The sequence below is a fragment of the Anabrus simplex genome, chromosome 2 (assembly GCF_040414725.1).
Source record: "Anabrus simplex isolate iqAnaSimp1 chromosome 2, ASM4041472v1, whole genome shotgun sequence".
Taxonomy (NCBI): Eukaryota; Metazoa; Arthropoda; class Insecta; order Orthoptera; family Tettigoniidae; genus Anabrus; species Anabrus simplex.
The window spans coordinates 1,151,873,499-1,151,889,388 of record NC_090266.1 but is presented as its reverse complement, the minus strand read 5'-3'; the positions used below and the strand labels follow the sequence as shown (position 1 = coordinate 1,151,889,388).

Sequence of the window (15,890 nt, the reverse complement as noted above, 5' to 3'; positions counted from 1 at the left end):
ATTATTATTATTATTATTTGCTTTACGTCGCACCGACATAGATAGGCCTTAGGGGCGACAATGGGATAGGAAAGGACTAGGAGTTGGGGGGAAACTACCATGGCCTTGATTTCCCGGTGTGGAAATGGGAAACCACTGAAAGCCATTTCAGGGCTGCCGACAGTAGGGTTCGAACTCACTATCTCTCGAATAGAAGCTGACAGCTACGTGTCCCAAACCGCGCAACCACTCGCTCGCTCGATTATTATTATTATTATTATTATTATTATTATTATTATTATTAAAGCCAGATCCATATCTAGTGTAATCTACTGTAGTTTTCACAGTGCACCATGCCTTCTGGTATGGGCTAGAAAAAATTTGTTATTTACATCGATCAGTCTTTCTCATCTTTGACTTTCACAATGTGGAAGTAGCAGAGATATGAGCAATCGATAGATTAGTGTAGAAGTAATACCATTCCTCATTTTAGGATCGGATGGTGTATCCATTGGCAGACTGACGTGCAATACCACCTCGTTAGATGAGGAAGATACGTGGAATCTGTTTCATTAGTCAATTGTGTCCCTAGTAGGCCTATGCCTCTTCCAGCTGCCGAGAGAATTCGTCGCACTGACCATGCGTCACCTCGTAAAGCCTTCAAGCTGGCAGTGTAACAGTTGGCAATCTGGCCAGTATTTGGACTGAGGACTCAATGTACACATATTACACATAATACAACACTACTCATCTGGTCGCGTTGCTTCGACACAACACTGTTAACTTCTAGAATTCAGGGAAACGTAGGACGGGGAGCGGTGAGCTATCGGTGTCAACATTATAGCGTTACTTCATTGTGCGCGGCGAACGAGTACGTTTTGCTAGCCGTGAGAAGAGCTGGGTGGCAAGGGGGGCCCGGGGGGAGGGGGAGACCGCAGCCTTCACCTAGCAAGCAGCCTAAACAGGAGAGGTTAACTTAGGACGATGCCTGAGTATACGGGGCGTTCATGCTTACCTCGACAATTCCTTCGCCGGAAATGTACTTGTTTTGTTGTGGTTCTACTAGGTCTTTTCATCTGTATAACACTTTTAGCATTCCTAGCATTCGGAAAAACAGGAAAAGTTAGTTCCAGTCTATTACAGGTCAGCGTTGTAAGTATCTTAGATGATATCCTGACATCTTTCGGTGCATTTTTATTTAAGCAGGCAATATTTGTTCCTTCATTTTTAACGTGTTATCATTGTTCAGAATTTTAAACACTTTTCTGAAGTAGAGAAGTTCAGTCAGAAAAATCATTTGAAATCTATTCGTAATGTAGATCTGTAATATTTTGTTTGATGCAGCTCTTTCGGCATGGAGACCGGAATCCTACGGAGACATATCCAAATGACCCCTACAAGGAGTGGGCAGAAGGCTGGGGATCACTAACCAAGGTCAGTTACTCGTGACTCACTCTAAAGACTTGATGGAATTATTTTCACTTCACCAGATGTCGCTACCTGTTAGCGTGGCAATGAAGTGACGAAACCGTGACATCAGTGGCGTCAATTTCGAATAACCTCGTCATGACGACGAAATTATTTCTTTCGTCGCCATAAGACCTATCTGTGTCGGTGTGACGTAAAATAATAATAATAATAATAATAATTTTTTGCTAGGGGCTTTACGTCGCACCGACACAGATAGGTCTTATGGCGACGATAGGATAGGAAAGGCCTAGGAGTTGGAAGGAAGCGGCCGTGGCCTTAATTAAGGTACAGCCCCAGCATTTGCCTGGTGTGAAAATGGGAAACCACGGAAAACCATCTTCAGGGCTGCCGATAGTGGGATTCGAACCTACTATCTCCCGGATGCAAGCTCACAGCCGCGCACCTCTACGCGCACGGCCAACTCGGCCGGTATTAATAATAATAATTTGTTTAAATTCTTGATAACTTACCTCACATAATCCAGAGGGTGGTCAGGCTTGAAGGCTCTGCCCACTTTCTGAATGTCACATCTTCGACGGTTTTCCTTAAAAATAAAATGAATATCCTGCTTTAAATGGTAACATGTTGTTCTAATTTATAGGCCTACATACAGGAGTGTAGCTTAATGCATTAAATAACCCAAATATACTATATTTAAAGTGCTGAGCAGTGAAGAACAATTTGGAAGTTCACCCCCAAATTGAAAAAAAAACCACCTAAGTCCACTAGGCCTACTGTTCATACCATCATGCTATTGTAATAACGAATAATACTTAAAATGTATTATTATTATTATTATTATTATTATTTTATTATTATTATTATTATTATTATTATTATTATTATTATTTCTGCAGCCTTTGTGTAGGTGCATGCATATTTTAGAGATCACATATATAGTCTCGTATCCCATCTTTGTTTCCTTTGTTTGAATAAGAGGCTTTTGTGATGGAATAGAGAGACAATGAAAAACTTTTCCTTCTCTCTCTTTTTTTTTTTCTGTCTGCTTAAGTTTACATTAATCCTAGGCTTGCCATATTTTGACCTGCTGAAATAAGGACAAAGTCCATATTTCACTCTGACAAGGGACCCTCACGATTGCAAGTTCGCAGGTCACAGGTGCATGTCTAATAAGGGGCGTTTGAAAGTGCTGTAGTAACAATTGAGACAGGAAACAACACTAGCTGGTAATGAAGCACCATGTACAGAGGAGGGCGACAGTAAATGAGTGTCCAGGTGGTGCAGAGATCAACCTTCTATGGAAAGTATGTGTTACACTTCACAAAATGAACTTAATCAACGTTCACAAAATGTTAAAAACAAACCTATAACTTGCACCGTGAGCACTGAATGAAAAATGACACACCACAGTGATGACAAAAGTTAGTGGCAGGAAGATCAAGTGCGAATAAATCGTTCAGGATGATCTGCTAGGTATCCACTCTTACATAATGCATAGATAATCGTATTGATATAACGTGATGACAAACCTGATGGAAAGTGATGGCGTGCAACCGAATGCAAACCAGTCTGTCATGCAGTTTATTGTGAAACTGGCTATCCTTTATGGCGTAGCTGTAGATGGTGCGACAGTATGTTTTGTAGGTACATAAAAACAGACATCCAGAGGTTGAATTTGTTCTGCATTTCCAGTTAGTATGAATTCCATGAGGTATGGTTTTCTCTAACACAGTACAATATTATTTTTATAGGCAGAAGGGTAGCAAGTTATTTTCACCAGCTATGGGCCAAAAGCAATGTTCACACGATAGCTGTAGTTCTGGTAAGCCCATTTTCCCACTCTAGCTGTGACATAAACATTCCCCTACTGCCCTTGCTAGGTCCTGACACATGACAGAATCGTTGGAGGCAGACAACATCCAACTTCTCGCAGCACAATAAATAACTTCCCAGCTAATTTGTCATCCAGACTAAAAGTAGACATAATTGTATATGAATGTGTTAGGGCACTGATGTTCGTGGCTCATGCTATAACACTCTTGGTACCTTTAACCACCAGGGTGCCTTTCGTATGCATTTCCTCGTCAGATCCCGATTGGTCAGTGTTCAAAACAAATCTTATATGAAATCTTATCTTATAAAAGATGCTGGAAGTGTCGTCCTTCCTGGGTTATGCAGGCATTGTATCTGGTAACCACATTCTGACTGACGCGAGTGAGTTCTGCCACTGTAATGTTTCTGATTTCATTTATAATATTTCCTTTCAGTTCCTCCAATGTGTGAGGATTTGTTTGATACACTTTTTCTTTCAGTTTACCCCACAAGTAAAAATCACACACTTTCAGATCTGGAGAATGAGGGGAAATAGACCAGCACAGATCACTCGATCACTCTGTCTGCAAACACTTCCGAGATTGTAAGAAGGGAATCTTCTGCTGTATGAGCAGGGGCTGAATCTTGTTCCAGACACCCACGCGATTTTTCTTTTTACGTTAAGTGATGGAAGAACGGCATCAGAATGTCATCTTGGTACCTCTCTGCATTTACTGGTGTCTCGGAAAAAATAGGCCCAATTATTTGTCTTGCTGTAACAGCACACCAAACACCAATCTTCCTAGCATAATGAGGGACTTTATAAACACCATTAGGATTTTCTGCACACCAATAGCGAGAGTTATGACTGTTCACATGAGCGTTAAGATGAAACCAGAACTTTTACATACGAAAATACCGTGTTGCAATGGTAACCGTCTCACCATGTTAACAGCTGAGATTCAGACTGGCAACTTATGCTCACCAGGTCGAACACATGCAGACTGCTTGCAAGGTCAAGAACTATGCGTGCGCCTCCCATACTGCAGCTGCCGTAGTGCAGAGTACAAATACCATGCGTTCGGTCTGGGTTTATATGAGAGACCCTGTATATCAAGCTTGACAGCACAACATCATTCTCCATCCTGAAAATAGCACTGTCTTAAAAGCAAGTGGTGGACACTGAAACTCTGGTTTCAAAAAAAATTTTTTTTAAATCTCATGCACAAAGGTGTGTTTATTTAGTCCACGATGTCCATGTTCCATGCATAAAAATATGCAGTTTGCCATAGGTATGTGTTAATATGCATCTCATGTGAAATATGACATTGTTTTTACTGGAAATTTTTATCTCCAGTAAATCTTATTTAAAGTATAAGTAAATATTATAATGTTACTATGATAAAACCTAATACTTGGTCTCCTCATTTTCAAGAGCAATCCATGTAGTTTCTTTATCATTTGAGTTGACCCTACATAAATGTCGAGTTTGACCTTCCTACCAGAACTAATCCTTTGATCATACAGGAAGAAATTCAATGGATGAAGGCCTGGTGAGTCATCCCTATGGTGTAGGAATAGTGTACCTGCCTCTCACCCGGAGAACCCTGGTTCAATTCCTGGCCAGTCCAGGGATTTTAATTCAGAACCGAGGGCTGGAATAGGGTTCATTCAGCTCATGATACCAAATGAGGAGCTGCTGATACGAGAGGCAGCGGACCCAATCGAAAAAAACGCGCAACATAATAAGGATGTTGTCGCACTGACCATGTGGCATTATAGCGTTCTGCAGGCCATGTGACTGGGCAGCAGTCATCTTGGTAGGCCAAGGCCCAAATGGGCTGCTGCACTACGGGTTTATTTCTGTTGAATGCCTTGCGAATGAGACGGTCAGGAAACTGGCCTACCTCGTTGCAAGGCACAACAGTCCTATCATGAACACACCTGGCGACTAAAGGGTACTAGAGCTTCATTGCGCCTGAACCAGCAATAAGGGAATACAACCTATGGAATTATACCTAGCAGAGGGAAGTAATATTCTCAGGGGAATTGCAGCTAGTTATGGACTAATGCCAACAATGTGCAATGAACGCCTTCTTAACCAGTCTACCCAGTGATTAATGTTGCTTCTGGTTTCCCACAGTCACGGAAGAGCAAAAAAGGTTCGTCCACTATAGACGTTATGTTTACAAGGAAATGGTGTGGCTTCACCTAACAAAAAAAAAAAAAAAAAAACAATAAATGGTCACAAAGAAGCAGAAGATCATTTTAGATTACTTTAAGTAAATTCAGTTTCATTTTTTAACTTCATTTAATTGGTATTATAGTTTTTAATAGTTTAAAGACAGAATCTAGTTGTTGTTTTTTCCAGAAGTTTACTCTAACAAATAAGTGATTAAGTTGTGAAGTGAAAAATACAGCTGTTTGACATGACTGGATCTAATATTTCATATCATGGCAGATAATCACATTATATTTCTTTTGTGCTTAAATAATTTGTAATATTATAGATTACAGTAATTATACAAATGTTTTAAGGCTAATATGTATCAAAATATTATTTAAACCATGATAAAATACCTTAGATTAAAGTATATCACTATAAATTATTGGATAGTCCCTTTATTTTAATACTGTACTGTTGATTAAATCAGCCATTTTGTTATGTGACCAAGTCTGGTTCTGAACAGGCCGGTTTATTCCTTCTGAATTTTTAGTTTTATTTGAAACTTTGTTCCTTTGAGATGGCAACTCTCTCAATCATGTTTTGTGTCAGTCTTTCCGTATTATTGTTTTGTTATGTACAGATTTGTTCCTTCTGATTATGATTTTGGGAATACTATTTTTTCCAAAGGGCCAACATAGGTTTATATACCTTACAACTAATATAGAACTTACTTGTTCTAACACTAGTGAGTAGTTCATGTTCATTTACACAAAAAGCTGTTACTGGTAAGACTATTTTTGTTAAATTAATGTCTATGCTGATATGGGTTGAGATTGATATTTTAATTACTGGGTGAATCTGTAATTTTGCAGTCAAGACTTGTAATATCATTTCTAACAAAGGACCCTCATGAGTGCGAGGTCACGAACGGCCAATGGCATTGAATGTGTTCGAAGGCCCATCTATCATCTATGACGCATACGCAGTATTGGCTGCTAATGTCAAGAGGGGACGAACTGTAGGTATCCTAAAGTGAACAGAGTGTGAGGCTATGAGGTGCAGTTAAAACGGCACAGTCGACACGTACATCACAACAGTGCTATATTTCTCGTAGTCTTGATATAAACCAGTGCAATAGCAACCATAAACAAAGCAAACATTGCCTTATATCTACAGCAACAGTTGTGGACATTAACATTCTGCCAGAAAGGAACACAAGACCTTTTAGAGAGTGAGAAGGAAGTGGTAGATGATATATTAGCATTTTTGCAAGATGAGTCAATGGAATGTGTAGTTTTGTATACTCTCGACTATGTGGACACTGCACATGTGGACTGCACGGATAACAATACGAGTGAAAGTGATATAAAATTATATGTTCAGGCGTGTAGTTCATCTTTCACATTGGCAACACAACTCCAGGCTTCAGTGAAGTGTAGCAAAGAACAATCGTTGTCCAGCAAGCAGGTATAAGACATAATTATATACATGAATGACTATCCACAACACAGTAAAAAAACAATTACAGTACTAATAGATTTCGAATAAGTCCCCAGCAATATGACCATGTGGTGCATAAGAAAAACTATAGTACTTCAAGGGATGACAAGGGGAACCTGCTAAAAGATTGTCGTTTGCACAATTCAAGGATGCTTGAGACAATACAGGATGTGCATGATAGTGACCTACTACACTATGGGCATCAAATTGTGCAGGACATAGGTTACAGTGACAGTGGATGGTTGCACAATTTCAAACGGAGCTACAGCATTGGACGAAGCAAAATAACGAGATTCCAAACAAAGCGGCAACTTGGCAATGCACAGCAAACTGCAGGATTGGCTTGAGCGTTTGTAGATGAAGTAAACGACTTAAAGCAGGGCGGCTGCGCACGACATAAGTTTGACAGAGCAGCTCCCGTAGTGCAGAGTACATACACCGTGCGTTCAGTCTGAGTTTATATGGAAGACCACGTATAAGCAATTCTGTTAGCGATTATAAGTGAAAATGGCTGTTCAAAGATGTGTAAGAACCAAAGTTAGCTAATAACTTCTTAAGAAATAGTGCATTTCTAAGTATTTGCACAGTACAGACATCTGACCTGTACTTTCACAGACTCATCCTTAGTTGTCATGACAAGAACTGTTCAACAAGTACTGGTAACCAATAAGAAAATACATGGGAAAGAACTCATCTGGGAAGCCAGTTTGATATAGGGATTATGGTTATTAATTCAACTTAATTCCACCTACCCAAAGTGCTGTGCTAATCAATCAGTTTTAATTAAAAACTGTGTTCTTCTCTAGCATAGAACCTATGGACCATCTCTGCTCTGAAACACTTTTATTTTTCTGAAAGATAAACCTACAATTCTACCTCTACTTTTACAGCAGTTCTCATTATTTCAGAATTGAGGGTTTGGAAAAGGGCTTTTCCCTTTTAATGTCACTGTTGGAACATAACAAACATGATGGTTATTTTCATCAAACCATGCATATTATATACACATAGGCCTAGGTTATTTAACAATATGACTCAGAGTTACTGGTAAAAATATTTTATGATACTCTTTGACATCTGAGCAGATAGCAGATTGTTAGTTCAAGGATATTTATTTTAAATTAAGTATAAATATGTTTGGTATTGAAGGCATTATTATTATCATAGTCAATAATTAAACCTGAAAAAGAGGACTTATTTCACAGGTGGCCGGGACTACATATTTGACATGCCTGGTCTAGTTGCACTACACCAGTAGATATGCGAAAGAATCTTTGCCAAAGGAGTATGCATGGTATGGATGTTGTTCATGAAACATCACTGATAAAGGAACATGTACAAGTATCTAAATAATGCTGTGTTCTTGCTGAAGGAGGACATTTGGCAAATGCAATATAAATGCAATATTTACAAGATGGGCTTATTGGTTCAGTATCACTGGAGGCAAAAAAATGCATTTGTGAAACACATTTGCAATTTCTTCTCCAGTTTGAACATCTTCTAGCTACACAGATGGACTTTGTTGCAGAAAGCGATGATAATCTTGCCTGGAAAGGTGCACTGGGAAAAGATGCAAACTGATTACATAACTCTCTTCATTATCGCACAGGATGTTGATGTGAATGGGACCTCATAATTGCTTTCCATAAAAGTTAATTTCTGTCACCCATATGTGCATGTTGTGAATGTCTATGAAGTCAAAATGGATAAAAGAATTTTTTCTTTACATTCTGCCTTATGTTGCACAACACAGATATGTCTTATGGTGGCAATGGAACAGGAAAAGGCTATGAGTGGGTAGGAAGCAACCATGGCTGTACTTAAGATACAGCCTAGCATTTGGCTGGTGTAAAATGGGAAACCACAGAAAACCATCTTCAGGGCTGCCGACAATGGTGGGTTCGAACCCACTATCTCTTGAATGCAAGCTGATAGCTGTGCGTCTGAATCTGCACAGCTACTTGATTGGTATGGATAAAAGTGTCTTCTTAAGTAATTATAATATTTGGCTATTAAGGACATATCTCTTGTGTATCCATCGACAGAATTCCTGTCACAGTGGACTGAGTAGCTCAGCCGGTAAAGCACTGCCCTTCTAAGCTCAAGTTCATAGGTTTGATCCTAGCTTAGCCTGGTGATATTTGAAGCTGCTCAAAAACATCAGCGTCGTGTCAGTGAATTTACTAGCATGTAAAAGGACTACTGCAAATTTCCAGCACCTCGGTGTCTCTGAAAATTGTAAAGGTAGTTTGTGGGGTGTAAAACCAATAACGTTATGTTAATTCCTGCCACTAAAGATAGTTAATGGTCATTCATGCATCGACCATCTGTCCGGGATTTGGCTGGAATTTTTTCTGCAGAAATTTTGCCGCTCCAAACATGTGATATGTTTAAAAACTGCAGCTGTTGGGCACATGTTTCACTAATGATCTTTGGCACACATTAACAGATAGCACGATCCTCATTTGGATTATTTTCCTCTTGACAAAATCGATCAACACTGCAGACAAATGGCCCATATTTCTCTTGTTTCCTCTCTGAGCTGTAGAGCATGCAAGCACCTGGGTTCTCTACAAAAATCTTCTGTAGACAATAGCCATATCTCCTCTGTCATTTCTGCATGTCTGTGTATCCTTTCCAGAATGTGTACAATAGATGAGGAAGGCACAATGTTTTATGATCTCAGCACACCCTGAGGGAAGGACAAGTTCAGGAAGTCCATTTTAAATTTATTTCCCTATACCCTTAATAGTCTTTGGTCTGCATGACAGAAAAAATGAGGTAGAAATTGAAGAGCGAGCACATAAATATCGAAACAAGAAGTTGGCTGTCATCATCATCATCATTTTTTTTTCATCATCATTTCCCAACTCCAGTTTCCCGGGTGTGGTGTACAAGCGCTCGCCATCTCCTTCTGTCTTCATACATCTTCTGATCCAGTACATCCTCCCATTTGTATCCTCTCCCCTCCACATCTGATCTTACAGTCTCTATCCAACGTTTTCTTGGTCTTCCCTGTGGTCTTCTTCCTACGAGATTAAGGTCGAAATATTTTCTGGCAGGTCTTTCCCTGTTCATTCTCATTATGTGCCCATACCACTGAAGTCTGCGTTTCTTTATGACACTGATAATAGGAACCTCAATACCAGCTACTTTCCTCTTCACTTCATTTCTGATCTTGTCCTTTCTGGTTGTTTGGTTCATGGTTCTAATGAATCTCATTTCAGTTGCTTGGATTCTACTGAAGTCTTTGTTTAGTAGGGTACATGTCTCTAAACTGTACGTGAGGATTGGTACGAAGTAAGTGTGGTACATGATTGTTTTTGCTTTCTGTGGTATTTTGCAGTCCCAGAGGAGATTTCTGACTTGACTGTAGAAGTTCGATGCTTTCTGTGTCCTGCTGAGTATTTCCTGCCTAACAGTGTTGTCTTTCGATATTGTGCTTCCGAGGTACTTGAAGTGGGAGGCTGATTCGATTTTTTCTCCTTCCAGAAATATATTTGAGCTTGTTCCTTCCCTATTGATGGCCATTTCCATTGTCTTTGTTTTGCTCATCTTCAGTCCAAACTTTTTGAATGTGTTGTTCCATTCATTAAGTTTCTTCTGAACTTCAGCTTCTGTCTCTCCCCATAAAAGCACATCATCACCAAATACCAGGGCGTTTGGTTCACTGTCCATTTTCTTGATAGATTTGATGACCTAGTCCATTACTATTACGAAAAGGAGTGGTGACAGAGCACTTCCTTGTTGGACACCTCTCTTTGTTTCAAACCATTTTGATCATCTGTTGCCTATCTGGACACAGCTGTAGCACTTCAGGTATAGCATCTTGACTTTGTCAATTAAGTACTTTGGCACCTTTAGGTCTTCCAGACATTCCCATATCTTGTTTCGAGGAACACTATCATATGCTTTTTCAATGTCCACAAATGCAATCACAAGATTTCTTTTGTATTCCCAGTACTTTTCTGTCAGCATCTTTACTGCAAAGATAAGATCCACAGTACTTCGACTTTTCCTGAACCCGTGTTGTTCTTCCTCAAGCAAAGGTTCCACTATCTTCCTAAGTCTTGTTTCTATGATTTTTTCCAGCAGCTTCAGTGAGTGTGACCACAGTGTGATGCCTCTGTAATTTCCACATTTCCGTCGGTTGCCCTTTTTGAGCAGTGGGATGATGACTCCTTTACTCCAATCTTCTGGAATTTTGTTACTTTCCCAAATCACTGATAACACTCTATATAGCCAATTCAAGCCTGGTATCCCAGCTGCCTTTATCATGTCTAAGCTGAGATCATCAAAGCCTGGGGACTCTTCCCATTTTGCATGCTCGTTAGTGCTGTTTCTACCTAAAGCCATATTAATGGGTATTTGTTGTTTTTGGCTTCATCTACTCTACAATCATTGGTGGCGGTGTTGCCCCCATATCCATTTAACAGCATGTTGAAGTACTTCTTCACTTCATCCCTGATCCCTGGCTGTAAAATGACTAATCCAAGAAGAAAAGAAAAAAATGTTAGGATGACTTTACTACCAATACACTCAAGAAAGTAGGAAGCTACTGTATAAGGTGGTAAAATGTAAAAGAAGTGAATGTATGGAATCCTCGTTGCACTGGAAACAAATAATGGTAGTTTGAAAAGAACAGAGGAAGGGATCAGAGATGAAATGAAGAGGTACTTCAACATGTTGTTAAATGGAGATGGAAACAACACCACCACCAACAACTGTAGAACAGATAAAATCCAGAAATACCAACCCCATTAATGTGGCTGAAGTCAAAACAGCACTAAAGAACATGCAAAATGAAAAGTTCTCAGGCTTTGATGATCTCACCTCAGATATGATAAAGGCAACTGGAATACCAGGATTAAATTGGTTATATAGGCTGCTTTTGGTGATCTGGGAAGAAAACAAAATCCCATAAGATTGGAGAAAAGGCATCATCATCCTACTGTTTATAAAAGGCAACAGGGAAACTATAGGGTCATAGTGCTATTTTGACACACCCTGAAGCTGCTGGGAAAGATCATCGAAATGAGACTTAGGAAGAAAGTGAAACCTTTACTTGAGGATGAAGAAAGGTCGAAGTACTATGGATCTCATTTTTGGTGTAAGAATGCTTACAGAAAAGTACTGGAAACATGGAAAGAACCTTGTGGTTACATTTTTGGACATTGAAAAGGCCCACAACAGTGTCCCTCAGAACAAGATCTGGGAACGTCTGAAAGACCTCAAGGTGTCAAAGTACTTGACTACAAAGTAAAGATGCTATACTAGAATTCCTATAGCTGTGTTCAGATAGGCAGTGATGATCAAAATGGTTTTAGACAAAGAGAGGTGTCCAAAAAGGAGTGCCTAATCACCACTCTTGTTCATAATAATAATGGAAAAGATCATAAAGTCTATCAAGAAAATGAACAGCAGACCAAATGCCCTGGTATTTGCTGATGAAGTGCTGTTATGGGGAGAAACATAAGCTGAAGTACAGAAAAAAGTGACTGATTTGAACAATGTGTCTAATAATTTTGAGCTGAAGATGAGTAAAAAAAGATCACAGAAATGACCATCAGTGTACCACACCTACTTTGTAACAGTTCTCACATATGGTTTAGAGGCATGTAGTCTACTAAACAATGACTACAGTATTAGGCAACAGAAATGAGATTCACTGGAACTGTGAATCAAACTACTCGAAAGAACAAAATCAGGAACGAAGTCCCTAAGATAGCTGGTATTGAGGTCCCTATTAACATAGTAATGAAGAAATGAAGAAGCATAGACTTCACTGGCATGGGCACATTATGATAATGAAGAGTGAGAAACCTTCCAAAAGAATACTTTGACCTTACTGTCCTAATAATAAACTTCATTCCGGTTCCATATTGACTTTAAATATCTATATATATAAAATAACTTGTCCTGACTGACTGACTGACTGACTGACTGACTGATTCATCATCGCCGAGCCAAAACTACTGTACATAAAGAAATGAAATTTTGGGGATATATTCATATTAAGATGTAGGTGTTCGCTAAGAGAAGATTTTTGGAAATTCCTTTGCTAAGGGGGTGAAAAGGGGGGTGAAATTTTAAAATGAGTGAATCTGTATCTCAAAACTTTAAATGTTTACAGATGTAAAAATTGGTAATTAGAATCTTCTTCAAAAATAAGGAAACATGTGTTTTTGTGTCTTCAGAGAAACCCAATAGAAGGGGTGAAAAAGGGTGAAAAGGGGGTTGAATGCCTTTAATCAGGATACCGGTACTTATATATATCTCAGAAACTGAAGATATTACAGACCTGAAAATTGGTACTTTTTGATCTCTTTTAAAAATAAAGAAACATGTATTTTTTTGTTTTTGGAAAATCCAATTAATGGGAGGGTGAAAAGGGGGTGAATTTTTAAAATGAGCGGATCTATATCTCAAAACTTTTAAAGTTTACAGATGTAAAAATTGGTATTTAGAATCTTCATTAAAAATAAAGAAACACATATTTTTTGTTTTTGGAAAATCCCAATGGGAGGGGTGAAAAGGGGTGAAAAGGGGGTTGAATGCCTTTAATGAGCATACTTATATATCAGAAACTGAAGATATTACAGACCTGAAAATTGGTGTTTGGGATCTCCTTTAAAATTAAAGAAACACATGTTTTTTGTTTTTGGAAAATCCAATTAATGGGGGGTGAAAAGGAGGTGAATTTTTAAAATGACTGTATCTATATCTCAAAACTTTTAAAGTTTATAGATGTAAAAATTGGTATTTAGAATCCCCTTTAAAAAGAAAGGAACACATATTTTTTTGTTTTTGGAAAATCCTAATAGGAAGGGTGGAAAAGGGCGAAAAAGGGGTTGAATGCCTTTAATGAGGCTACTTATATTTCAGAACTTGAAGATATTACAGACCTGAAAATTGGTATTTGGGATCTATTTTAAAAATAAAGAAACAGGTATTTTTTTGTTTTTGGAAAATCCAAATATCGGGGGTGAAAAGGGGGGTGAATTTTTAAAATGAGTGTGTCTACATCTTAAAACTTGAAAAGTTTACAGATGTAGAAATTGGTATTTAGAATCTCCTTTAAAAATAAAGGAACACATATTTTTTTGTTTTCTGTAAATCCCAATAGGAGGGGTGTAAAAGGGTGAATAATGGGTTGAATGCCTTTATTGAGGATACATATATCTCAGAAAATGAAGATATTACAGAACTGAAAATTTGTATTTGGGATCTCCTTTAAAAATAAAGAAACACATTTTTGTTTTGTTTTTTGTTTTTAGAAAATCCAATTAATGGCAGTTAAACAGGAGTGACAAATTGGGGTGAATTTTTTGAAAGACTATATCTACAGAATATCTGAGAAACGTAAAATGTCACAAATGTAAAAAGTGGGTATTTGGAATCTCCTGCAAATGTAAAGAAACATAGGTTGTTTGTTTTTGGAAACTCCACTTAAGAGGAAATAAAAAGGGGTGACATTTTAAAATGAGAATTTCTACAGTATATCTCAAAAAACTTAACATGTTACAGAAGTGAAAAATGGTATTTTTTATCTCTATTAAAAATAAAGAAACGCGTATTTTTAGTTTTCGGAAATACCACTTGGGTGGAAAGGGGGGGGGGGTGTAAAAGTGACTGAAAATGGTGTTGAATTCTTTTGATAAGGCTACTGATATCTCAAAAATGAAGATGTTACAAACGTGAAATTTGATATTTTGAATCTGCTTTAAAAGTAAAGAAACACGTATTCTCGGAAAATCCAATGAGGTGGGGGGGGGGGCGGGGGTGAAAGAATTGAAAAATTAATTGACTTAATTGTATGAGAATACATACATCTAATAAAAACTAAAGTTGTTAGAGATGTGAAAATTGGTATTTGGATCTCCTTTAAAACAAAGAAAAGCGTGTTTTGGGGGGAAACCATCTTGGGGGGTGGGAGTAAAAAGGAGTTGAATTGCTTTCATGAGGACACATAAATCAAAAATCGAAGAAGTTGGAGTCGTGATGACTGGTATTTAGAAGATCGTTTACTATTAAAGAAACAAGTATTTTTTGCCAGAAAATTCACTTGGGTGGGGGGGAGTGTGAAAGGAAGTTAAAAAAACAGAATTATTTTTATGGGGATACTTATATCTCAAAACTGAAGGTAATAGACGTGAACATTGGTATTTTAAACATAAAGAAACACGTCTTCTTATATTTTTTTTTGGGGGGGGTGTAAATAAATTTAACGGCAGTGACATGTAAAAGGAGGTGAGACCAATTGATTTTACTGTTCATAATGTACTTACAAGGAGCCTCCGTTGATCAGGCGGCAGCGTGCCGGCCTCTCACAGCTAGGTTCCGTGGTTCAAATCCCGGTCACTCAATGTGACATTCGTGCTGGACAAAATGGAGGCGGGACAGGTTTTTCTCTGAATACACCAGTTTTCCCTGTCATCATTCATTCCAGCAACACTGTCCAATATTTCATTTCATTTGTCATTCATCAATCATTGCCCCAGAGGGGTGCTTCGGCAGCCGGCAAAATTCCTATTGTCGCCGCTAGATGGGGCTTTATTCATTACATTCCTGACCCTGTCGAATGACTGGAAACAAGCTATAGATTTTCAATGTACTTCTTCTGATCATAAACCGATCATTTTTAATCTTTCCTGGGTTCGTTTTCAACAGCCATCTTTTCCTTTGGAGAACGTTCTTAGATTACAGTAGATTCTCCTGGCATATAAATAAAAATTTAAACACATTTGAAATAAACGATAGGAATGAGATTGACCGTCAAATTTTCACCTCTATAATAAGGTCAATAATGCATGGAAGTATGTCATTCGTATCGCCAGAAATCCCACACACTTGCCTACACGCGACAATGGTGCTGGTCACATAGTCAACAATGACAATGGCAGCAGATGTAATTTACCGCCAAGTAGCGGTCTTGCATCTTGCTGTGGGGTCCAGAACATCTATAATAATAATAATAATAATAATAATAATAATAATAATA

At 38.3% G+C, this 15,890-nt stretch overlaps 1 protein-coding gene across 1 annotated transcript in view; it reads left to right on the top strand.

Moving 5' to 3' along the window:
* Positions 1-698: 698 nt before the first annotated feature.
* The window catches only part of LOC136863362 (testicular acid phosphatase homolog), a 134,404-nt gene continuing 119,212 nt past the window's right edge, over positions 699-15,890 (top strand). Inside the window, exons 1-2 of the mRNA XM_067139756.2 lie at positions 699-1,131; positions 1,324-1,413. Coding sequence (XP_066995857.2) covers positions 964-1,131; positions 1,324-1,413 — 258 coding nt within the window. The 5' untranslated portion in view covers positions 699-963. The remainder of the gene's footprint in view (positions 1,132-1,323; positions 1,414-15,890) is intronic.